Source organism: Oncorhynchus gorbuscha, linkage group LG10 (genome assembly GCF_021184085.1).
Source record: "Oncorhynchus gorbuscha isolate QuinsamMale2020 ecotype Even-year linkage group LG10, OgorEven_v1.0, whole genome shotgun sequence".
In the NCBI taxonomy this organism is placed as follows: domain Eukaryota; kingdom Metazoa; phylum Chordata; class Actinopteri; order Salmoniformes; family Salmonidae; genus Oncorhynchus; species Oncorhynchus gorbuscha.
The window spans coordinates 33,328,225-33,354,141 of record NC_060182.1 but is presented as its reverse complement, the minus strand read 5'-3'; the positions used below and the strand labels follow the sequence as shown (position 1 = coordinate 33,354,141).

The window sequence follows — 25,917 nt, the reverse complement described above, 5'->3', positions numbered from 1 at the left end:
TACTGCAATAACTAGACATAGCTGCACTCTCACAGTCCTAGAAAGGCCACATACTGAACATTTTGTCAGTCACTGTCTGTGAATGTGCTGTGTCTCAACCTCCTCTCCCCTTCAGAATTTGACGACTTGCCGCTATCTGCGAGTAAGACGGACATGGCAACCATCGTCAAGGTGATGCAGCTACCTGACTCTGGTCTGGAGATCCGGGACAGGATGTGGTTGAAGATCACCATCACCAACGCTGTCATCGGTGAGAGGGAGGGCACGCTGACTACTAATAATACTGTATTATTAATAAATAAATAAAAATCAGTAAAATAGCGCCGGAAGAAATGGCAGCAGTTTTTCGGGCGCCCAAGGAATTGTGCTAATATGTGGGGGGGTTTCACGTTATTTGTAATTTATTTTGTACATAATGTTTCTGCAACCGTATCTTACGGCAAAAAAAGAGTTTCTGGACATCAGGACAGTGATCACTCACCTCGGATTAGACCAAGAGTTTCTGGATATCAGGACAGTGATCACTCACCTCGGATTAGACAAAGAGTTTCTGGATATCAGGACAGTGATCACTCACCTCGGATTAGACCAAGAGCTTCTGGATATCAGGACAGTGATCACTCACCTCGGATTAGACTAAGAGTTTCTGGATATCAGGACAGTGATCACTCACCTCGGATTAGACAAAGAGTTTCTGGATATCAGGACAGTGATCACTCAACTCGGATTAGACTAAGAGTTTCTGGATATCAGGACAGTGATCACTCACCTCGGATTAGACAAAGAGCTTCTGGACATCAGGACAGTGATCACTCACCTCAGATTAGACAAAGAGCTTCTGGATATCAGGACAGTGATCACTCACCTCGGATTAGACTAAGAGTTTCTGGATATCAGGACAGTGATCACTCACCTCGGATTAGACAAAGAGCTTCTGGATATCAGGACAGCGATCACTCACCTCGGATGAGACTAAGAGTTTCTGGATATCAGGACAGTGATCACTCACCTCGGATTAGACCAAGAGATTCTGGATATCAGGACAGTGATCACTCACCTCAGATTAGACTAAGATTTTTTCTACAACAAGCAGGACACACAAGACATTCTCCAAACACCCGACAGGGCCGACATCCCCGTTATTTGCAAGAGGAAGCGATGCAGAAACAGAGGACAGGACCCGGAGAAGGTGAGTGGGAAAGCTGCCGTTACCGTTAATACTACTCGCCAAAGTGCAATCATTGGACAATAAATTTGACGAGGTGCGATCACGAATATCCTACCAACAGGAAACATCAAAAACTGTAATATCCTATGTTTCACGGAATCGTGGCTGAATGATGACATGGATATTCAGCTAGCGGGATATACGCTGCACCGGCAAGATAGAACAGCACACTCCGGTAAGACGAAGGGGGGGCATGTGCATATTTGTAAACAACAGCTGGTGCACGAAATCTAAGGAAGCCTCTAGATTTTGCCCGCCTGAAGTAGAGTATATTGGGATAAATTGCAGCCCACACTACTTGCCTAGAGAGTTTTCAGCTATACTTTTAGTGGCTGTTTATTTACCACCACATACATATGCTGGCACTAAGACTGCACTCAGTCAGCTGTATAAGGAAATAAGCAAACAGGAAACCACTCACCCAGAGGCGGCGCTCATAGTGGCCGGAGACTTTAAAGCAGGGAAACTTAAATCAGTTCTACCAAATTTCTATCAACATGTTAAATGTGCAACCAGAGGGGAAAAAATCTAGATCAACTGTACTCCACACACAGAGACGTTTACAGAGCTCTCCCTCGCCCTCTATTTTGTAAATCCGACCACAACTCTATCCTCCTGATTCCTGCTTATAAGCAAAAATTAACGGCTGTTGGAAGTAGAGGACCAAGGTGCAGCGTGGTATGTGTCCATATTTATCTCTATTGCACTCCACATTGCCCTTTCCCACCTGGACAAAAGGAACACTTATGTGAGAATGTTATTCATTGACGACAGCTTAGCGTTCAACACCATAGTACCTTCAAAGCTAATCACTAAACTAAGGATCCTGGAACTAATCACCTCCCTCTGCAACTGGATCCTGGACTTCCTGACGGGCCGCCCCCAGGTGGTGAGGGTAGGTAGCAACACATCTGCCACGCTGATCCTCAACACTGGAACTCCCCAGGGGTGCATGCTCAGTCCCCTCCTGTACTCCCTGTTTATCCACGACTGCATGGCCAGGCACGACTCCAACACCATCATTAAGTTTGCAGACGACACAACAGTGGTAGGCCTGATCACCGACAATGACGAGACAGCCTATCGGGAGGAGGTCAGAGACCTGGCCGGGTGGTGCCAGAATAACAACCTATCCCTCAACGTAACCAAGATTAAGGAGATGATTGTGGACTACAGGAAAAGGAGGACCGAGCACGCCCCGATTCTCATCGACGGGGCTGTAGTGGAGCAGGTTGAGAGCTTCAAGTTCCTTGGTGTCCACATCAACAACAAACTCGAATCGTCCAAACACACCAAGACAGTCGTGAAGAAGGCAAGACAAAGCCTATTCCCCCTCAGGAAACTAAAAAGATTTGGCATTGGTTCCTGAGATTCTCAAAAGGTTCTACAGCTGCACCATCGAGATGGTTGCATCACTGCCTGGTACGGCAATTGCTCGCCCTCCGACCGCAAGGCACTACAGAGGGTAGTGCGTACGGCCCAGTACATCACTGGGGCTAAGCTGCCTGCCATCCAGGACCTCTACACCAGGCAGTGTCAGAGGAAGGCCCTAAAAATTGTCAAAGACCCCAGCCAACCCAGTCATAGACTGTTCTCTCTACTACAGCATGGCAAGCGGTACTGGAGTGCCAAGTCTAGGACAAAAAGGCTTCTCAACAGCTTTTACCCCCCAAGCCATAAGACTCCTGAACAGGTAACCAAATGGCTACCCGGACTATTTGCATTGTGTGCCACCCCCCAACCCCTGTTTATCATATATGCATAGTCACTTTAACTATACATTCATGTACATACTACCTCAATTGGGCCGACCAATCAGTGCTCCCGCATATTGGCTAACTGGGCTATCTGAATTGTGTCCCACCACCCGCAAACCCCTCTTTTACGCTACTGCTACTCTCTGTTCGTCATATATGCATAGTCACTTTAACCATATCTACATGTACATACTACCTCAATCAGCCTGACTAACCGGTGTCTGTATGTAGCCTCGCTAGAATGTATGCACACATGACTGTAAGTCGCTTTGGATAAAAGCGTCTGCTAAATGGCATATATTATTATTATTATTACTTCTATAGCCTCGCTACTATTATTTTTCACTGTCTTTTTACTGTTGTTTTTATTTCTTTACTTACCTATTGTTCACCTAATACATTTTTTGTACTATTGGATTGGGCCTGTAAATAAGCATTAAACCAGCAAATACTACCCTTACTGTTAGTGAAACTGTGACGTCTGTACAATACATTTTCTTGATATTGGCGACATCACATCAATCAATGTAAGTAGATGTTGTGTGGTTCGTGCTATCAATATTATAGTACAATAGAATCATATTGTCACGCTGGTATAAAGGATGTTGCAGACAGGTGCAGGAATGCACAATAGGGGTTTTTAATACACCCAAAACAAACACGTATACAAAACACTGGGCTGTACCCAAACAAAAGAGAGAGGGTAAACCTTGATGAACAACACAATACCCGTAATACACAATCTATAACGCACGCAGCATAACAGCTGCACCAACACATAGGTACTCACACGGCCAATGGACATGGGAACAATAATCGACAGCCCAATGGGGGAAACAAAAGGCACATTTATGCAAGTACTAATCAGTCGGAGTAGGGGACAGGTGTGCGTAATGAAATCCGTTTGCTGTTGTAGTGCAGACTACAGTCTTCTTGACCAGTGTGTTGTTGCTGTGCCAGGTGCTGACGTGGTGGACTGGCTCTACTCAAGGGTGGAGGGCTTCAAGGACAGGAGAGATGCTAGGAAGTATGCCAGCAGTCTGCTGAAACATGGCTACCTGAGACACACCGTCAACAAGATCACCTTCTCAGAGCAGTGCTACTACACCTTCGGAGACCTCTGCCAAAGTACTGACACTGAGCCACTTTGGCAAGAATATATTATGTACTGTATATTATTATTACAAGTGTATTATACCTGTGTTAAATGTACTGTAGAGACCAATTGCAGTGTTTTTATTTACTTGTCGTGAGATGGACGACCTCACAATAGATGTCACTACCTCTGTCTGTCTGTCTGTCTGTCTGTCTGTCTGTCTGTCTGTCTGTCTGTCTGTCTGTCTGTCTGTCTGTCTGTCTGTCTGTCTGTCTGTCTGTCTGTCTGTCTGTCTGTCTGTCTGTCTGTCTGTCTGTCTGTCTGTCTGTCTGTCTGTCTGTCTGTCTGTCTGTCTGTCTGTCTGTCTGTCTGTCTGTCTGTCTGTCTGTCTGTCTGTCTGTCTGTCTGTCTGTCTGTCTGTCTGTCTGTCTGTCTGTCTGTCTGTCTGTCTGTCTGTCTGTCTGTCTGTCTGTCTGTCTGTCTGTCTGTCTGTCTGTCTGTCTGTCTGTCTGTCTGTCTGTCTGTCTGTCTGTCTGTCTGTCTGTCTGTCTGTCTGTCTGTCTGTCTGTCTGTCTGTCTGTCTGTCTGTCTGTCTGTCTGTCTGTCTGTCTGTCTGTCTGTCTGTCTGTCTGTCTGTCTGTCTGTCTGTCTGTCTGTCTGTCTGTCTGTCTGTCTGTCTGTCTGTCTGTCTGTCTGTCTGTCTGTCTGTCTGTCTGTCTGTCTGTCTGTCTGTCTGTCTGTCTGTCTGTCTGTCTGTCTGTCTGTCTGTCTGTCTGTCTGTCTGTCTGTCTGTCTGTCTGTCTGTCTGTCTGTCTGTCTGTCTGTCTGTCTGTCTGTCTGTCTCTCTCTCTCTCTCTCTCTCTCTCTCTCTCTGTCTGTCTGTCTGTCTCTCTCTCTCTCTCTCTCTCTCTCTCTCTCTCTCTCTCTCTCTCTCTCTCTCTCTCTCTCTCTCTCTCTCTCTCTCTCTCTCTCTCTCTCTCTCTCTCTCTCTCTCTCTCTCTCTCTCTCTCTCTCTCTCTCTCTCTCTCTCTCTCTCTCTCTCTCTCTCTCTCTCTCTCTCTCTCTCTCTCTCTCTCTCTCTCTCTCTCTCTCTCTCTTTCTCTTTCTCTCACCAGACATGGCGTCTCTCAACCTGAATGAGGGTTCCAGTGGTGGGGGCTCTGAGCAGGACACCCTGGCCCCCCTCCCTCCCCCTGCCACCAACCCATGGCCCCTAGGGGGCCAGCCGTTCCCCTGCCCTCCCTTCCCCTCCGCCCCTCCAGGCTTCCCACCAGGCTACTCAGACCCCTGCCAAAGTTTCCACAGTGGGAGTGCAGGCAGCCACAACAGTGAGGGTGAGTCTGCAAGGCTACTAACACTAGCATCCTTATCAATAAAAACTTGATTTGTTTTTATTGATATTTTAGAGGAATCGTCACATGACATTATGGCTGTGACTATTCATGACAGCTAATGTCAACTGTTGACAAAGTATTGTATTTAAATTCCATAAGGCATGTGCCTGTTAAACTTAGCCTGTTTGCCCTGCCGGGAAATGAAGTTGACACATATTTACTTGATAGAGTGTGTTCTTAAATGGTCTTATGTTGTCAATGTCGATCATGATTCAACATGGTTCATGCAGGGGACAGCTCTTCAGTACTGGCTGTGTAAACTAAGGACCTTATCTGCTTATGGCTGATTTTTGCATGAACATATCAACTGAGGTCCCAGTCTCCCATCAATATTGACTGAGCCTATGTTTGATAGCAACATTAGACAGTACAGTGCTCTGTTGCTGCTGCACTGTTTGTAATTGTGCCGACATAGCACCGCACTGAGGGAGAGTGGAATCAGGCTGGTGTGGTAATTAGTCAATATGGAGGATATTTCTCGTCTGTTTTACACGTGTCATCATAGTGCTCTTCAGTCTGATTTCCCAGCTTCTGTTCAAATCACCAAGAAATCAATCACCCAGACGTTGTTATTCCCATTGCATTCCATCCTTATTGTTCTGGAGTGTTCTGAGTGGCGGAGAGGTTTGATACAGTAATGATACAGATGAGGGACCAGGATGAACTCTCAGTAGGACTGGGGCTATGTTTACATCTCTTATTTATCTTTTCTATAAATTGTTTTGATTGACATTTTTTTATTTGGCAATTCCAAGTGGGTGTGCGTGTGCATGTGCGTGTGTATGTGTGTTTTCCATGAGTAGAACAGTATCTGAGGACATTTTCTAACTCATGGTTCAGTGAGAGAGCTGTACAGGTTAGGACACAGTTGGACCAGAACAGGATGGGGATAGACTTCACTAGAGGTAGGTAGACAGGTTAGGCTGGGCTGGGAGGTGACAGTAGGTAGACAGGTTAGGCTGGGCTGGGAGATGACAGTAGGTAGACAGGTTAGGCTGGGCTGGGAGGTGGCAGCAGTAGACAGGTTAGGCTGGGCTGGGAGGTGACAGTAGGTAGACAGGTTAGTCTGGGCTGGGAGGTGACAGTAGGTAGACAGGTTAGGCTGGGCTGGGAGGTGACAGCAGTAGACAGGTTAGGCTGGGCTGGGAGGTGACAGCAATAGACAGGTTAGGCTGGGCTGGGAGGTGACAGCAGTAGACAGGTTAGGCTGGGCTGGGAGGTGACAGCAGTAGACAGGTTAGGCTGGGCTGGGAGCTGACTGCAATAGACAGGTTAGGCTGGGCTGGGAGGTGACAGTAGGTAGACAGGGCTGGGAGGTGACAGCAGTAGACAGGTTAGGCTGGGCTGGGAGGTGACAGCAGTAGACAGGTTAGGCTGGGCTGGGAGGTGACAGCAGGTAGACAGGTGGGCTGGGAGGTGACTGGGTTAGGCTGGGAGGTGACAGCAGTAGACAGGTTAGGCTGGGCTGGGAGGTGACAGCAGTAGACAGGTTAGGCTGGGCTGGGAGGTGACAGTAGTAGACAGGTTAGGCTGGGCTGGGAGGTGACAGTAGTAGACAGGTTAGGCTGGGCTGGGAGGTGACAGGAGACAGGTTACTGGGCTGGGAGGTGACAGCAGTAGACAGGTTAGGCTGGGCTGGGAGGTGACAGTAAGTAGACAGGTTAGGCTGGGCTGGGAGGTGACAGTAAGTAGACAGGTTAGGCTGGGCTGGGAGGTGACAGTAAGTAGACAGGTTAGGCTGGGCTGGGAGGTGACAGCAGTAGACAGGTTAGGCTGGGCTGGGAGGTGACAGTAAGTAGACAGGTTAGGCTGGGCTGGGAGGTGACAGTAAGTAGACAGGTTAGGCTGGGCTGGGAGGTGACAGCAGTAGACAGGTTAGGCTGGGCTGGGAGGTGACAGCAGTAGACAGGTTAGGCTGGGCTGGGAGGTGACAGCAGTAGACAGGTTAGGCTGGGCTGGGAGGTGACAGTAAGTAGACAGGTTAGGCTGGGCTGGGAGGTGACAGTAAGTAGACAGGTTAGGCTGGGCTGGGAGGTGACAGCAGACAGACAGGTTAGGCTGGGCTGGGAGGTGACAGTAAGTAGACAGGTTAGGCTGGGCTGGGCAGTGGACAGGTTAGGCTGGGCTGGGAGGTGACAGTAGTAGACAGGTTAGGCTGGGCTGGGAGGTGACAGTAGACAGGTTAGGCTGGGCTGGGAGGTGACAGTAAGTAGACAGGTTAGGCTGGGCTGGGAGGTGACAGTAAGTAGACAGGTTAGGCTGGGCTGGGAGGTGACAGCAGTAGACAGGTTAGGCTGGGCTGGGAGGTGACAGTAAGTACAGGTTAGGCTGGGGGCTGGGAGGTGACAGCAGTAGACAGGTTAGGCTGGGCTGGGAGGTGACAGCAGTAGACAGGTTAGGCTGGGCTGGGAGGTGACAGTAAGTAGACAGGTTAGGCTGGGAGATGACAGTAAGTAGACAGGTTAGGCTGGGCTGGGAGGTGACAGCAGTAGACAGGTTAGGCTGGGCTGGGAGGTGACAGTAAGTAGACAGGTTAGGCTGGGCTGGGAGGTGACAGTAAGTAGACAGGTTAGGCTGGGCTGGGAAGAGACAGCAGTAGACAGGTTAGGCTGGGCTGGGAGGTGACAGTAAGTAGACAGGTTAGGCTGGGCTGGGAGGTGACAGCAGTAGACAGGTTAGGCTGGGCTGGGAGGTGACAGTATGTAGACAGGTTAGGCTGGGCTGGGAGGTGACAGTAGGTAGACAGGTTAGGCTGGGCTGGGAGGGGACAGTCAGTAGACAGGTGTAGGCTGGGCTGGGAGGTGACAGTAAGTAGACAGGTTAGGCTGGGCTGGGAGGTGACAGCAATAGACAGGTTAGGCTGGGCTGGGAGGTGACAGCAGTAGACAGGTTAGGCTGGGCTGGGAGGTGACAGCAGTAGACAGGTTAGGCTGGGCTGGGAGGTGACAGCAATAGACAGGTTAGGCTGGGCTGGGAGGTGACAGTAGGTAGACAGGTTAGGCTGGGCTGGGAGGTGACAGCAGTAGACAGGTTAGGCTGGGCTGGGAGGTGACAGCAGTAGACAGGTTAGGCTGGGCTGGGAGGTGACAGCAGTAGACAGGTTAGGCTGGGCTGGGAGGTGACAGCAGTAGACAGGTTAGGCTGGGCTGGGAGGTGACAGCAGTAGACAGGTTAGGCTGGGCTGGGAGGTGACAGTAAGTAGACAGGTTAGGCTGGGCTGGGAGGTGACAGTAAGTAGACAGGTTAGGCTGGGCTGGGAGGTGACAGTAAGTAGACAGGTTAGGCTGGGCTGGGAGGTGACAGCAGTAGACAGGTTAGGCTGGGCTGGGAGGTGACAGCAGTAGACAGGTTAGGCTGGGCTGGGAGGTGACAGTAAGTAGACAGGTTAGGCTGGGCTGGGAGGTGACAGTAAGTAGACAGGTTAGGCTGGGCTGGGAGGTGACAGCAGTAGACAGGTTAGGCTGGGCTGGGAGGTGACAGTAAGTAGACAGGTTAGGCTGGGCTGGGCTGGGAGGTGACAGTAAGTAGACAGGTTAGGCTGGGCTGGGAGGTGACAGCAGTAGACAGGTTAGGCTGGGCTGGGAGGTGACAGCAGTAGACAGGTTAGGCTGGGCTGGGAGGTGACAGCAGTAGACAGGTTAGGCTGGGCTGGGAGGTGACAGTAAGTAGACAGGTTAGGCTGGGCTGGGAGGTGACAGCAGCAGACAGGTTAGGCTGGGCTGGGAGGTGACAGCAGTAGACAGGTTAGGCTGGGCTGGGAGGTGACAGTAAGTAGACAGGTTAGGCTGGGCTGGGAGGTGACAGTAAGTAGACAGGTTAGGCTGGGCTGGGAGGTGACAGTAAGTAGACAGGTTAGGCTGGGCTGGGAGGTGACAGCAGTAGACAGGTTAGGCTGGGCTGGGAGGTGACAGTAAGTAGACAGGTTAGGCTGGGCTGGGCTGGGAGGTGACAGTAAGTAGACAGGTTAGGCTGGGCTGGGAGGTGACAGCAGTAGACAGTTTAGGCTGGGAGGTGACAGTAAGTAGACAGGTTAGGCTGGGAGGTGACAGTAAGTAGACAGGTTAGGCTGGGAGGTGACAGTAAGTAGACAGGTTAGGCTGGGCTGGGAGGTGACAGCAGTAGACAGGTTAGGCTGGGCTGGGAGGTGACAGTAAGTAGACAGGTTAGGCTGGGCTGGGAGGTGACAGTAAGTAGACAGGTTAGGCTGGGCTGGGAAGAGACAGCAGTAGACAGGTTAGGCTGGGCTGGGAGGTGACAGTAAGTAGACAGGTTAGGCTGGGCTGGGAGGTGACAGCAGTAGACAGGTTAGGCTGGGCTGGGAGGTGACAGTATGTAGACAGGTTAGGCTGGGCTGGGAGGTGACAGTAGGTAGACAGGTTAGGCTGGGCTGGGAGGGGACAGTCAGTAGACAGGTGTAGGCTGGGCTGGGAGGTGACAGTAAGTAGACAGGTTAGGCTGGGCTGGGAGGTGACAGCAGTAGACAGGTTAGGCTGGGCTGGGAGGTGACAGTAAGTAGACAGGTTAGGCTGGGCTGGGAGGTGACAGTAAGTAGACAGGTTAGGCTGGGCTGGGAGGTGACAGTAAGTAGACAGGTTAGGCTGGGCTGGGAGGTGACAGCAGTAGACAGGTTAGGCTGGGCTGGGAGGTGACAGTAAGTAGACAGGTTAGGCTGGGCTGGGCTGGGAGGTGACAGTAAGTAGACAGGTTAGGCTGGGCTGGGAGGTGACAGCAGTAGACAGGTTAGGCTGGGCTGGGAGGTGACAGCAGTAGACAGTTTAGGCTGGGAGGTGACAGTAAGTAGACAGGTTAGGCTGGGAGGTGACAGTAAGTAGACAGGTTAGGCTGGGAGATGACAGTAAGTAGACAGGTTAGGCTGGGCTGGGAGGTGACAGCAGTAGACAGGTTAGGCTGGGCTGGGAGGTGACAGTAAGTAGACAGGTTAGGCTGGGCTGGGAGGTGACAGTAAGTAGACAGGTTAGGCTGGGCTGGGAAGAGACAGCAGTAGACAGGTTAGGCTGGGCTGGGAGGTGACAGTAAGTAGACAGGTTAGGCTGGGCTGGGAGGTGACAGCAGTAGACAGGTTAGGCTGGGCTGGGAGGTGACAGGTTAGGCTGGGCTGGGAGACAGGTTAGGCTGGGCTGGGAGGTGACAGCAGTAGACAGGTTAGGCTGGGCTGGGAGGTGACAGCAGTAGACAGGTTAGGCTGGGCTGGGAGGTGACAGCAGTAGACAGGTTAGGCTGGGCTGGGAGGTGACAGCAGTAGACAGGTTAGGCTGGGCTGGGAGGTGACAGCAGTAGACAGGTTAGGCTGGGCTGGGAGGTGACAGTAAGTAGACAGGTTAGGCTGGGCTGGGAGGTGACAGTAAGTAGACAGGTTAGGCTGGGCTGGGAGGTGACAGTAGTAGACAGGTTAGGCTGGGCTGGGAGGTGACAGCAGTAGACAGGTTAGGCTGGGCTGGGAGGTGACAGGTTAGGCTGGGCTGGGAGGTGACAGTAGACAGGTTAGGCTGGGCTGGGAGGTGACAGTAAGTAGACAGGTTAGGCTGGGCTGGGAGGTGACAGCAGTAGACAGGTTAGGCTGGGCTGGGAGGTGACAGTAAGTAGACAGGTTAGGCTGGGCTGGGCTGGGAGGTGACAGTAAGTAGACAGGTTAGGCTGGGCTGGGAGGTGACAGCAGTAGACAGGTTAGGCTGGGCTGGGAGGTGACAGCAGTAGACAGGTTAGGCTGGGCTGGGAGGTGACAGCAGTAGACAGGTTAGGCTGGGCTGGGAGGTGACAGTAAGTAGACAGGTTAGGCTGGGCTGGGAGGTGACAGCAGCAGACAGGTTAGGCTGGGCTGGGAGGTGACAGCAGTAGACAGGTTAGGCTGGGCTGGGAGGTGACAGTAAGTAGACAGGTTAGGCTGGGCTGGGAGGTGACAGTAAGTAGACAGGTTAGGCTGGGCTGGGAGGTGACAGTAAGTAGACAGGTTAGGCTGGGCTGGGAGGTGACAGCAGTAGACAGGTTAGGCTGGGCTGGGAGGTGACAGTAAGTAGACAGGTTAGGCTGGGCTGGGCTGGGAGGTGACAGTAAGTAGACAGGTTAGGCTGGACTGGGAGGTGACAGCAGTAGACAGTTTAGGCTGGGAGGTGACAGTAAGTAGACAGGTTAGGCTGGGAGGTGACAGTAAGTAGACAGGTTAGGCTGGGAGGTGACAGTAAGTAGACAGGTTAGGCTGGGCTGGGAGGTGACAGCAGTAGACAGGTTAGGCTGGGCTGGGAGGTGACAGTAAGTAGACAGGTTAGGCTGGGCTGGGAGGTGACAGTAAGTAGACAGGTTAGGCTGGGCTGGGAAGAGACAGCAGTAGACAGGTTAGGCTGGGCTGGGAGGTGACAGTAAGTAGACAGGTTAGGCTGGGCTGGGAGGTGACAGCAGTAGACAGGTTAGGCTGGGCTGGGAGGTGACAGTATGTAGACAGGTTAGGCTGGGCTGGGAGGTGACAGTAGGTAGACAGGTTAGGCTGGGCTGGGAGGGGACAGTCAGTAGACAGGTGTAGGCTGGGCTGGGAGGTGACAGTAAGTAGACAGGTTAGGCTGGGCTGGGAGGTGACAGCAGTAGACAGGTTAGGCTGGGCTGGGAGGTGACAGTATGTAGACAGGTTAGGCTGGGCTGGGAGGAGACAGCAGTGGACAGGTTAGGCTGGGCTGGGAGGTGACAGCAGTAGACAGGTTAGGCTGGGCTGGGAGGTGATAGAAAGTAGACTGGGTTAGACAGGTTAGGCTGGGCTGGGAGGTGACAGCAGTAGACAGGTTAGGCTGGGCTGGGAGGTGACAGTAAGTAGACACGTTAGGCTGGGCTGGGAGTTGACAGCAGTAGACAGGTTAGGCTGGGCTGGGAGGTGACAGCAGTAGACAGGTTAGGCTGGGAGGTGACAGTAAGTAGACAGGGTAGGCTGGGAGGTGACAGCAGTAAACAGGTTAGGCTGGGAGGTGACAGTAAGTAGACTGGGTAAGACAGGTTAGGCTGGGCTGGGAGGTGACAGCAGTAGACAGGTTAGGCTGGGCTGGGAGGTGACAGCAGTAGACAGGTTAGGCTGCGCTGGGAGGTGACAGCAGTAGACAGGTTAGGCTGGGAGGTGACAGTAGGTATACAGGTTAGGCTGGGCTGGGAGGTGACAGTAAGTAGACTGGGTAAGACAGGTTAGGCTGGGCTGGGAGGTGACAGCAGTAGACAGGTTAGGCTGGGCTGGGAGGTGACAGTAAGTAGACTGGGTTAGACAGATTAGGCTGGGCTGGGAGGTGACAGCAGTGGACAGGTTAGGCTGGGCTGGGAGGTGACAGCAGTAGACAGGTTAGGCTGGGCTGGGAGGTGACAGCAGTGGACAGGTTAGGCTGGGCTGGGAGGTGACAGCAGTAGACAGGTTAGGCTGGGCTGGGAGGTGATAGAAAGTAGACTGGGTTAGACAGGTTAGGCTGGGCTGGGAGGTGACAGCAGTAGACAGGTTAGGCTGGGCTGGGAGGTGACAGTAAGTAGACAGGTTAGGCTGGGCTGGGAGGTGACAGCAGTAGATAGGTTAGGCTGGGCTGGGAGGTGATAGAAAGTAGACTGGGTTAGACAGGTTAGGCTGGGCTGGGAGGTGACAGCAGTAGACAGGTTAGGCTGGGCTGGGAGGTGACAGTAAGTAGACAGGTTAGGCTGGGCTGGGAGTTGACAGCAGTAGACAGGTTAGGCTGGGCTGGGAGGTGACAGCAGGAGACAGGTTAGGCTGGGAGGTGACAGTAAGTAGACAGGGTAGGCTGGGAGGTGACAGCAGTAGACAGGTTAGGCTGGGAGGTGACAGTAAGTAGACTGGGTAAGACAGGTTAGGCTGGGCTGGGAGGTGACAGCAGTAGACAGGTTAGGCTGGGCTGGGAGGTGACAGCAGTAGACAGGTTAGGCTGGGCTGGGAGGTGACAGCAGTAGACAGGTTAGGCTGGGAGGTGACAGTAAGTATACAGGTTAGGCTGGGCTGGGAGGTGACAGTAAGTAGAGTGGGTAAGACAGGTTAGGCTGGGCTGGGAGGTGACAGCAGTAGACAGGTTAGGCTGGGCTGGGAGGTGACAGCAGTAGACAGGTTAGGCTGGGCTGGGAGGTGACAGTAAGTAGACTGGGTTAGACAGGTTAGGCTGGGCTGGGAGGTGACAGCAGTAAACAGGTTAGGCTGAGCTGGGAGGTGACAGTAAGTAGACAGGTTAGGCTGGGCTGGGAGGTGACAGTAAGTAGACTGGGTTAGACAGGTTAGGCTGGGCTGGGAGGTGACAGCAGTAGACAGGTTAGGCTGGGCTGGGAGGTGACAGTAAGTAGACTGGGTTAGACAGGTTAGGCTGGGAGGTGACAGCAGTAGACTGGGTTAGACAGGTTAGGCTGGGAGGTGACAGTAAGTAGACCGGGTTTAGATAGGTTAGGCTGGGCTGGGAGGTGACAGCAATAGGCAGGTTATGCTGGGCTGGGAGATGACAGCAGTAGACTGGGTTTAGACAGGTTAGGCTGGGCTGGGAGATGACAGCAATAGGCAGGTTAGGCTGGGAGGTGACAGCAGTAGACTGGGTTAGACAGGTTAGGCTGGGAGGTGACAACAGTAGACTGGGTTAGACAGGTTAGGCTGGGAGTTTACAGCAGTAGACTGGGTTAGACAGGTTAGGCTGGGATGTGACAGCAGTAGACTGGGTTAGACAGGTTAGGCTGGGAGGTGACAGCAGTAGACTGGGTTTAGACAGGTTAGGTTGGGAGGTGACAGCAGTAGACTGGGTTTAGATAGGTTAGGCTGGGAGGTGACAGCAGTAGACTGGTTTTAGACAGGTTAGGCTGGGAGGTGACAGCAGTAGACTGGGTTTAGATAGGTTAGGCTGGGAGGTGACAGCAGTAGACTGGGTTTAGATAGGTTAGGCTGGGCAGGGAGGTGACAGCAGTAGACTGGGTTAGACAGGTTAGGCTGGGAGGTGACAGCAGTAGACTGGGTTAGACAGGTTATGCTGGGAGGTGACAGCAGTAGACTGGGTTAGACAGGTTAGGCTGGGAGGTGACAGCAGTAGACTGGGTTAGACAGGTTAGGCTGGGAGGTGACAGCAGTAGACTGGGTTTAGACAGGTTAGGCTGGGCTGGGAGGTGACAGCAGTAGACTGGGTTTAGACAGGTTAGGCTGGGAGTTGACAGCAGTAGACTGGGTTTAGACAGGTTAGGCTGGGCTGGGAGGTGACAGCAGTAGACTGGGTTTAGATAGGTTAGGCTGGGCTGGGAGGTGACAGCAGTAGACTGGGTTTAGAGAGGTTAGGCTGGGAGGTGACAGCTGTAGACTGGGTTTAGATAGGTTAGGCTGGGAGGTGACAGCAGTAGACTGGGTTTAGATAGATTAGGCTGGGAGGTGACAGCAGTAGACTGGGTTTAGACAGGTTAGGCTGGGCTGGGAGGTGACAGCAGTAGACTGGGTTTAGATAGATTAGGCTGGGAGGTGACAGCAGTAGACTGGGTTTAGATAGGTTAGGCTGGGAGGTGACAGCAGTAGACTGGGTTTAGATAGGTTAGGCTGGGCTGGGAGGTGACAGCAGTAGACTGGGTTTGGATAGGTTAGGCTGGGCTGGGAGGTGACAGCAGTAGACTGGGTTTAGATAGGTTAGGCTGGGCTGGGAGGTGACAGCAGTAGACTGGGTTAGATAGGTTAGGCTGGGAGGTGACAGCAGCAGACTGGGTTTAGACAGGTTAGGCTGGGTTGGGAGGTGACAGCAGTAGACTGGGTTTAGATAGGTTAGGCTGGGAGGTGACAGCAGTAGACTGGGTTTAGACAGGTTAGGCTGGGCTGGGAGGTGACAGCAGTAGACTGGGTTTAGATAGGTTAGGCTGGGCTGGGAGCTGACAGCAGTAGACTGGGTTTAGAGAGGTTAGGCTGGGAGGTGACAGCTGTAGACTGGGTTTAGATAGGTTAGGCTGGGAGGTGACAGCAGTAGACTGGGTTTAGATAGGTTAGGCTGGGAGGTGACAGCAGTAGACTGGGTTTAGACAGGTTAGGCTGGGCTGGGAGGTGACAGCAGTAGACTGGGTTTAGATAGATTAGGCTGGGAGGTGACAGCAGTAGACTGGGTTTAGATAGGTTAGGCTGGGAGGTGACAGCAGTAGACTGGGTTTAGACAGGTTAGGCTGGGAGGTGACAGCAGTAGACTGGGTTTAGATATATTAGGCTGGGCTGGGAGGTGACAGCAGTAGACTGGGTTTAGACAGGTTAGGCTGGGCTGGGAGGTGACAGCAGTAGACTGGGTTTAGACAGGTTAGGCTGGGCTGGGAGGTGACAGCAGTAGACTGGGTTTAGATAGATTAGGCTGGGCTGGGAGGTGACAGCAGTAGACTGGGTTTAGACAGGTTAGGCTGGGCTGGGAGATGAAAGCAGTAGACTGGGTTTAGATAGGTTAGGCTGGGAGGTGACAGCAGTAGACTGGGTTTAGATAGGTTAGGCTGGGCTGGGAGGTGACAGTAAGTAGACTGGGTAAGACAGGTTAGGCTGGGCTGGGAGGTGACAGCAGTAGACAGGTTAGGCTGGGCTGGGAGGTGACAGCAGTAGACAGGTTAGGCTGGGCTGGGAGGTGACAGTAGTAGACTGGGTTAGACAGGTTAGGCTGGGAGGTGACAGCAGTAGACTGGGTTAGACAGGTTAGGCTGGGAGGTGACAGTAAGTAGACCGGGTTTAGATAGGTTAGGCTGGGCTGGGAGGTGACAGCAATAGGCAGGTTATGCTGGGCTGGGAGATGACAGCAGTAGACTGGGTTTAGACAGGTTAGGCTGGGCTGGGAGGTGACAGCAAGACTAGGCAGGTTAGGCTGGGAGGTGACAGCAGTAGACTGGGTTAGACAGGTTAGGCTGGGAGTTTACAGCAGTAGACTGGGTTAGACAGGTTAGGCTGGGAGTTTACAGCAGTAGACTGGGTTAGACAGGTTAGGCTGGGATGTGACAGCAGTAGACTGGGTTAGACAGGTTAGGCTGGGAGGTGACAGCAGTAGACTGGGTTTAGACAGGTTAGGTTGGGAGGTGACAGCAGTAGACTGGGTTTAGATAGGTTAGGCTGGGAGGTGACAGCAGTAGACTGGTTTTAGACAGGTTAGGCTGGGAAGTGACAGCAGTAGACTGGGTTTAGATAGGTTAGGCTGGGAGGTGACAGCAGTAGACTGGGTTTAGATAGGTTAGGCTGGGCTGGGAGGTGACAGCAGTAGACTGGGTTAGACAGGTTAGGCTGGGAGGTGACAGCAGTAGACTGGGTTAGACAGGTTAGGCTGGGAGTTGACAGCAGTAGACTGGGTTAGACAGGTTAGGCTGGGAGGTGACAGCAGTAGACTGGGTTAGACAGGTTAGGCTGGGAGGTGACAGCAGTAGACTGGGTTTAGACAGGTTAGGCTGGGCTGGGAGGTGACAGCAGTAGACTGGGTTTAGACAGGTTAGGCTGGGAGTTGACAGCAGTAGACTGGGTTTAGACAGGTTAGGCTGGGCTGGGAGGTGACAGCAGTAGACTGGGTTTAGATAGGTTAGGCTGGGCTGGGAGGTGACAGCAGTAGACTGGGTTTAGAGAGGTTAGGCTGGGAGGTGACAGCTGTAGACTGGGTTTAGATAGGTTAGGCTGGGAGGTGACAGCAGTAGACTGGGTTTAGATAGATTAGGCTGGGCTGGGAGGTGACAGCAGTAGACTGGGTTTAGACAGGTTAGGCTGGGCTGGGAGATGAAAGCAGTAGACTGGGTTTAGATAGGTTAGGCTGGGAGGTGACAGCAGTAGACTGGGTTTAGATAGGTTAGGCTGGGCTGGGAGGTGACAGTAAGTAGACTGGGTAAGACAGGTTAGGCTGGGCTGGGAGGTGACAGCAGTAGACAGGTTAGGCTGGGCTGGGAGGTGACAGCAGTAGACAGGTTAGGCTGGGCTGGGAGGTGACAGTAAGTAGACTGGGTTAGACAGGTTAGGCTGGGAGGTGACAGCAGTAGACTGGGTTAGACAGGTTAGGCTGGGAGGTGACAGTAAGTAGACCGGGTTTAGATAGGTTAGGCTGGGCTGGGAGGTGACAGCAATAGGCAGGTTATGCTGGGCTGGGAGATGACAGCAGTAGACTGGGTTTAGACAGGTTAGGCTGGGCTGGGAGGTGACAGCAATAGGCAGGTTAGGCTGGGAGGTGACAGCAGTAGACTGGGTTAGACAGGTTAGGCTGGGAGTTTACAGCAGTAGACTGGGTTAGACAGGTTAGGCTGGGAGTTTACAGCAGTAGACTGGGTTAGACAGGTTAGGCTGGGATGTGACAGCAGTAGACTGGGTTAGACAGGTTAGGCTGGGAGGTGACAGCAGTAGACTGGGTTTAGACAGGTTAGGTTGGGAGGTGACAGCAGTAGACTGGGTTTAGATAGGTTAGGCTGGGAGGTGACAGCAGTAGACTGGTTTTAGACAGGTTAGGCTGGGAAGTGACAGCAGTAGACTGGGTTTAGATAGGTTAGGCTGGGAGGTGACAGCAGTAGACTGGGTTTAGATAGGTTAGGCTGGGCTGGGAGGTGACAGCAGTAGACTGGGTTAGACAGGTTAGGCTGGGAGGTGACAGCAGTAGACTGGGTTAGACAGGTTAGGCTGGGAGTTGACAGCAGTAGACTGGGTTAGACAGGTTAGGCTGGGAGGTGACAGCAGTAGACTGGGTTAGACAGGTTAGGCTGGGAGGTGACAGCAGTAGACTGGGTTTAGACAGGTTAGGCTGGGCTGGGAGGTGACAGCAGTAGACTGGGTTTAGACAGGTTAGGCTGGGAGTTGACAGCAGTAGACTGGGTTTAGACAGGTTAGGCTGGGCTGGGAGGTGACAGCAGTAGACTGGGTTTAGATAGGTTAGGCTGGGCTGGGAGGTGACAGCAGTAGACTGGGTTTAGAGAGGTTAGGCTGGGAGGTGACAGCTGTAGACTGGGTTTAGATAGGTTAGGCTGGGAGGTGACAGCAGTAGACTGGGTTTAGATAGATTAGGCTGGGAGGTGACAGCAGTAGACTGGGTTTAGACAGGCTGGGCTGGGAGGTGACAGCAGTAGACTGGGTTTAGATAGATTAGGCTGGGAGGTGACAGCAGTAGACTGGGTTTAGATAGGTTAGGCTGGGAGGTGACAGCAGTAGACTGGGTTTAGATAGGTTAGGCTGGGCTGGGAGGTGACAGCAGTAGACTGGGTTTGGATAGGTTAGGCTGGGCTGGGAGGTGACAGCAGTAGACTGGGTTTAGATAGGTTAGGCTGGGCTGGGAGGTGACAGCAGTAGACTGGGTTAGATAGGTTAGGCTGGGAGGTGACAGCAGCAGACTGGGTTTAGACAGGTTAGGCTGGGTTGGGAGGTGACAGCAGTAGACTGGGTTTAGATAGGTTAGGCTGGGAGGTGACAGCAGTAGACTGGGTTTAGACAGGTTAGGCTGGGCTGGGAGGTGACAGCAGTAGACTGGGTTTAGATAGGTTAGGCTGGGCTGGGAGCTGACAGCAGTAGACTGGGTTTAGAGAGGTTAGGCTGGGAGGTGACAGCTGTAGACTGGGTTTAGATAGGTTAGGCTGGGAGGTGACAGCAGTAGACTGGGTTTAGATAGGTTAGGCTGGGAGGTGACAGCAGTAGACTGGGTTTAGACAGGTTAGGCTGGGCTGGGAGGTGACAGCAGTAGACTGGGTTTAGATAGATTAGGCTGGGAGGTGACAGCAGTAGACTGGGTTTAGATAGGTTAGGCTGGGAGGTGACAGCAGTAGACTGGGTTTAGACAGGTTAGGCTGGGAGGTGACAGCAGTAGACTGGGTTTAGATAGATTAGGCTGGGCTGGGAGGTGACAGCAGTAGACTGGGTTTAGACAGGTTAGGCTGGGCTGGGAGGTGACAGCAGTAGACTGGGTTTAGACAGGTTAGGCTGGGCTGGGAGGTGACAGCAGTAGACTGGGTTTAGATAGATTAGGCTGGGCTGGGAGGTGACAGCAGTAGACTGGGTTTAGACAGGTTAGGCTGGGCTGGGAGGTGACAGCAGTAGACTGGGTTTAGACAGGTTAGGCTGGGCTGGGAGGTGACAGCAGTAGACTGGGTTTAGATAGGTTAGGCTGGGCTGGGAGATGAAAGCAGTAGACTGGGTTTAGATAGGTTAGGCTGGGAGGTGACAGCAGTAGACTGGGTTTAGATAGGTTAGGCTGGGCTGGGAGGTGACAGTAAGTAGACTGGGTAAGACAGGTTAGGCTGGGCTGGGAGGTGACAGCAGTAGACAGGTTAGGCTGGGCTGGGAGGTGACAGCAGTAGACAGGTTAGGCTGGGCTGGGAGGTGACAGCAGTAGACAGGTTAGGCTGGGAGGTGACAGTAAGTATACAGGTTAGGCTGGGCTGGGAGGTGACAGTAAGTAGACTGGGTAAGACAGGTTAGGCTGGGCTGGGAGGTGACAGCAGTAGACAGGTTAGGCTGGGCTGGGAGGTGACAGCAGTAGACAGGTTAGGCTGGGCTGGGAGGTGACAGTAAGTAGACTGGGTTAGACAGGTTAGGCTGGGCTGGGAGGTGACAGCAGTAAACAGGTTAGGCTGAGCTGGGAGGTGACAGTAAGTAGACAGGTTAGGCTGGGCTGGGAGGTGACAGTAAGTAGACTGGGTTAGACAGGTTAGGCTGGGCTGGGAGGTGACAGTAAGTAGACTAGGTTAGACAGGTTAGGCTGGGAGGTGACAGCAGTAGACTGGGTTAGACAGGTTAGGCTGGGAGGTGACAGTAAGTAGACCGGGTTTAGATAGGTTAGGCTGGGCTGGGAGGTGACAGCAATAGGCAGGTTATGCTGGGCTGGGAGATGACAGCAGTAGACTGGGTTTTGACAGGTTAGGCTGGGCTGGGAGGTGACAGCAATAGGCAGGTTAGGCTGGGAGGTGACAGCAGTAGACTGGGTTAGACAGGTTAGGCTGGGAGGTGACAACAGTAGACTGGGTTAGACAGGTTAGGCTGGGAGTTTACAGCAGTAGACTGGGTTAGACAGGTTAGGCTGGGATGTGACAGCAGTAGACTGGGTTAGACAGGTTAGGCTGGGAGGTGACAGCAGTAGACTGGGTTTAGATAGGTTAGGCTGGGAGGTGACAGCAGTAGACTGGGTTAGACAGGTTAGGCTGGGAGGTGACAGCAGTAGACTGGGTTTAGACAGGTTAGGTTGGGAGGTGACAGCAGTAGACTGGGTTTAGATAGGTTAGGCTGGGAGGTGACAGCAGTAGACTGGTTTTAGACAGGTTAGGCTGGGAGGTGACAGCAGTAGACTGGGTTTAGATAGGTTAGGCTGGGAGGTGACAGCAGTAGACTGGGTTTAGATAGGTTAGGCTGGGCTGGGAGGTGACAGCAGTAGACTGGGTTTAGACAGGTTAGGCTGGGCTGGGAGGTGACAGCAGTAGACTGGGTTTAGACAGGTTAGGCTGGGCTGGGAGGTGACAGCAGTAGACTGGGTTTAGATAGGTTAGGCTGGGAGGTGACAGCAGTAGACTGGGTTTAGACAGGTTAGGCTGGGCTGGGAGGTGACAGCAGTAGACTGGGTTTAGACAGGTTAGGCTGGGCTGGGAGGTGACAGCAGTAGACTGGGTTTAGACAGGTTAGGCTGGGCTGGGAGGTGACAGCAGTAGACTGGGTTTAGACAGGTTAGGCTGGGCTGGGAGGTGTGTGTAACTCTGTTGTTCCCTCTGTTTCTGTTGGGCAACGGTAGACTGATGGACCAGGTAGTCTCAGGACTCTGGGGAACCGGTAAGCTAACAGCTAACCCACTCTCTGCTACCTCTCTCCTTCTCCTTTTGAATTATCTCTCTCAATCCATCACTATACATTTTATCTTGCCTTAATTCTTGCCCTTTGCGCTCTCCCTTCTCTACATCTCAATTTCTTCCTATCTTTCTCTCACTATATCTCTTTCTCTTGATATATAAATATACACCACATTCTCCTCATACCACAGCTTAAGGTTTTTGTTTTCCCGTGCCTCTCCCTCTGAGTATGTTGGTGTCCATTCTGTTTCCGCCCCTGCAGCTGTGTCTGTGTGACTCTCCTGATCGTCGGTTCTCCCTCTCTTGGTCCTGTGCTGCTGTAATCTCAGAATGAGAGGTGCATGATTCAGGGTGATCAAATCAGGCAAAATCTTGCACTATCATTCTCACTGGCAGGGGGCAGTCATGAACCACTTTACCCAGTCCTGTTGTGCTCATTGCTTATCGAAAGGAGGGGAACATGTTTGATCATGTGATAATAATTATGTAATGTTTACACCTGTATCAATACAATCAATGTGATTTTTCTCTGTACAATTCAACAATGGAATGCTCTTTCCTTTTAAAAGCAAATCATAAAAGCCCCATTTGTTTTGATATTATCAATGCAGTATGTTCCAATTTTAAAATGTGTCTTTGATGCAGGTGTATCGTTACATTTGCCTGTGACTGTTGGCAATGAAGGGCCTGATTCAATCAGATCTGCATAGCTGACGTTTTGATGGTGTTTGAGGTGGAGCTGTCAAATCCACAACGGCTCCCGGCATTGTACCTAAAGCGGACATTGCCATTGGCTGCACGGAGTCACAGTAACAAAAATCCCATGCAGCCTCGTTTACAAATTTGAACACTGGAATGTGTGGTGTAATCTACACCTCGATTAGGCTGATAGAAATCCTCATCATTTAATTTAATGATTTTCAATTTGAGCGTCATTACTTCTATATGGCCTGTACTTTGTCATTCTGAACTTCTAACGGGAGTGGGACAGGTATGACTGCCTGAAAATGAATCACAAGAGAAGCTTCTCCCTGATATGACAGCTTCAACGCAGTTACACCTACATTACGACACCGCCAAAACATCAGCTATATGCGGCTGTTGGCTATCGGCGGTTAAAGCTTCAACCGATTGAATCTAGGCCTGTAAAGTGGATGAGAATTATAATGAATGTCCAACCTCCATGATTATCATAGCAATAGCAGCCAATTCAGCCAACTGTTCAAAATCAGTAATAAGAAGCTGGTGAGTTGGAGCTGCTGTTGTGTGTCTGGTGTGGTTTAACCAGGTGTGTGGCTGCCCAGATGACGTGTGTGTCCCTCTCTCCTCTCCTCTCCTCTCCTCTCCTCTCCTCTCCTCTCCTCTCCTCTCCTCTCCTCTCCTCTCCTCTCCTCTCCTCTCCTTTCCTAGGAAGCAGAAGCAGTGGATCCAACCCCAGCGCAGGGACAGGGAAGGGCCCTGATCAAAACTCCTCCCCACAAGTGAAGGGTCACAGGTCCACATGCAGTGAAACTGAGCCAAAGGGGATCAGAGGAGCGAGGCGCCCTTGCGATAAGTCCGCCAGCCAGCAGAGTCATCACAGTCATCACAGCAGCCATGCCCACTCAAGTCACAGCCACACCCGCTCTGGTTTCAGCCATGCTCAGTCTCACAGGAGTCACTGTCAATCACAGAACAGCCACACCCACAGCCACACATCCTTCATCTACAAACACGCCCCTTTCACCAAGCCTGGGCCCGGCTCGTGTGGCCACAGTGAGCGAAGCCACGCCTCCTCTTACGGCCCCCCCGGCCTGCCCCCCTCATACTGCCTGTCCCGGCTGGCCTCTAAGACCTCCGTCAGCAGCAGCACCCCTCCCGGGGCTCCCCCGGTACGGGGGCTAGGAGCCGTCCCCCCTGAGCTCACGGCTAGCCGCCAGTCCTTCCAGCACGCTATGGGCAATCCATGCGAGTTCTTTGTTGACATCATGTGACAGACAGGACAGTGCCTTTTAAAAACTTGCTGAGCACAAACAAGCCCCCCCCGTCCTACCGCTCGTCCGTCCCACCTCACCTTCTCTTCTTTACCCCATTTGCTACTGACTATTCCTGAGTTGAGAATGTAGACGCTGGTCCCCTCCGTCCCCATGCTGTCAACAACGGCCCCTCGGATGTCGGAGCAGGGGAGGACAGGAGACAAGAGCACAACAGAACTGAAGAGAGTCCTGCCATCACAAAAACACACAGAGCCTCAGTGTCTGATCAGAACCCCCAGCCAGCTCTTTTGTATTGACGTGACGTGAACAGTTTGTGAAATTGATGTGAGTGGTGTTCAATGTGGTGATCCTTGTGAGCTGCCACAGACAGTCCAGTCCCGAGAGCATGTAGTTACTCTATGTGGAGAACAAGCACCTGCTGTTTGTTGAACCAGACGTCCAAGCCAACTGACTGGGTCTGGATCTCAATCCCCCAGACCCACCCGGACACAGAGCTCTGGAAGAGGGAAGCCTCACTGGAGGCTCTGGACTATGAGTCAGCTTCCTAGAATGTCGCCCTTTACACAAACTTCTACTATTTGGCCAAAACATACCAAAACTCCTGCTCTAACTGACTGACCTGCTATCCGGTCTGCAGGGGGACCGTGACATATTCTAACTAGTCAAAGCTAGCCTCGGCCTATTTCACAGCCCTTGTATTTGTCCAACTAAGGGAGGCACTGTAACCAGTTGTTAGTTTAAACTATAGGCTGCTTATCTGCATGACTATCTCAACTGCTTTAAAAGGAATAGACACATTCATTTAGTTAGATATTTGAAATTTGGGGGTTGGGCCTCTCGCCAAAGGTCTAAAGGAAGAATCCATACACTGGAGAATGTTTGATGTTATTTACGTGATCATGATTTTGCATTGACGGTCAGTGTCATACGTTGTCTCGCTCTATGGCTGACTCATACGTAGACACTCAGTCAGACATCGTTTCCCTCTGTGACTCAGTGGCCAGGATTTGACCACTGTCCTAGCTGGGCTTTGTCCAATGCATCATTATTATTGCAGTCAATGGAGTCCTGACCACAACAGACTCGTGTTGTGAACACATTAGATTTTTAACTGTTTCCACATACACTATACATACAAAAGTATGTGGACACCCCTTCAAATTTGTGGATTCAGCTATTTCAGCCACACCTCTTGCTGGCAGGTGTATAAAATCGAGCACACAGCCATGCAATCTCTATAGACAAACGTTGGCAGTAGAATGGCCTTACTGAAGAGCTCAGTGACTTTCAACATGGCACCTTCATAGGATGCCACCTTTCCAACAAGTCAGTGCAGTGCGTCTGTCCTCGGTTGCAACACTCACTACCAAGTTCCTAACTGCCTCTGGAAGCAACATCAGCACCATAACTGTTCGTCAGGAGCTTCATGAAATGGGTTTCTATGGCCGAGCAGCCGCACACAATCCTAAGATCTCCATGTGCAATGCCAAGTGTCAGCTGGAGTGGTTTAAAACTCGCCGCCATTGGACTCTGGAGCAGTGGAAACACGTTCTCTGGAGTGATGAATCACGCTTCAATATCTGGCAATCCGACGGACAAATCTGGGTTTGGCGGATGCCAGGAAAACACTATCTGCCCGAATGCATAGTGCCAACTGTAAAGTTTGGTAGAGGAGGAATAATGGTCTGGGGCTGTTTTTCATGGTTTGGGCTAGGCCCCTTAGTTCCAGTGAAGGGAAATATTAACGCTACAGCATACTATGTCATTCTAAACTATTCTGTGCTTCCAACTTGGTGGCAACAGTTTGGGGAAGGCCCTTTCCTGTTTCAACATGACAATGTCCCCGTGCACAAAGTGAGGTCCATACAGAAATGGTTTGTCGAGATCAGTGTGGAAGAACTTGACTGGCCTGCAAAGAGCCCTGACCTCAACCCCATCGAAAACCTTTGGGGTGAATTGGAACGCCAACTGCAAGCCAGGTGTAATCTCCCAACATCAGTGGCCGACCTCACTAATGCTCGTGGCTGAATGGAAGCAAGTCCCCGCAGCAATGTTCAAACATCTAGTGGAAAGCCTTCCCAGAAGAGTGGAGGCTGTTATAGCAGGAAAGGGGGGACCAACTGGATATTAATGCCCATGATTTTGGATTGAGATGTTCGACGAGCAGGTGTCCACACTTTTGGTCATGTAGTGTAGCTGCAAACAGAGTTGCAAACAGTGGCCGTCCACCACAGATCTACTACCTAAAACAGATCTGATCGTCATCAGTTAAAGTCAACAGGGTCTCTTAAAAGTGTTGACTGAAACAGAGATCAGAGTGATAACCAATGCTTCTCACAGTGAGGTGTGTAGTTCTGTACACTGTAGGTATTTTTCTGTGATATCACCTGATCATTTTTTATGAAATTCCAGCCCTTGATTTGAAAGTCCTTCTTGTGAAGGTTGGTTAATTGGTTAAGCTGTGTTTAAGGCCTAAGATCAAGCTTTAACCGGCGATAACTGTGCAGCGAATGGCAAAGTCCAATTTAGGTATAAATGCCAGGATCCACTTGTGGATTTGACAAGTCTAACGTAGTTCCACTTCCAACAAACGCTATGCGGATGATTACAGATTCTGCCATAGAAATGTAAAGGTAGTTTTCGATTGAGCCGACATATGCAATGTTTACCATGAAAGTAGTCTCCGCAAACGTGGGAACACATTGCCTTGAAAGTCGGCAATGCCTAT

General features: G+C 51.8%; 1 protein-coding gene across 2 annotated transcripts in view; it reads left to right on the top strand.

Annotated features, from left to right (window-relative positions):
* LOC124045909 (segment polarity protein dishevelled homolog DVL-1-like) overlaps positions 1-24,438 on the top strand; it is a 67,835-nt gene extending 43,397 nt beyond the window's left edge. For both annotated transcript variants that reach the window (XM_046365706.1, XM_046365705.1), the window contains exons 12-15: positions 116-250; positions 3,946-4,113; positions 5,197-5,415; positions 22,624-24,438. In XM_046365706.1, the coding sequence (XP_046221662.1) occupies positions 116-250; positions 3,946-4,113; positions 5,197-5,415; positions 22,624-23,186 (1,085 nt within the window). In that variant the 3' untranslated portion in view covers positions 23,187-24,438. The remainder of the gene's footprint in view (positions 1-115; positions 251-3,945; positions 4,114-5,196; positions 5,416-22,623) is intronic.
* Positions 24,439-25,917: the final 1,479 nt, after the last annotated feature.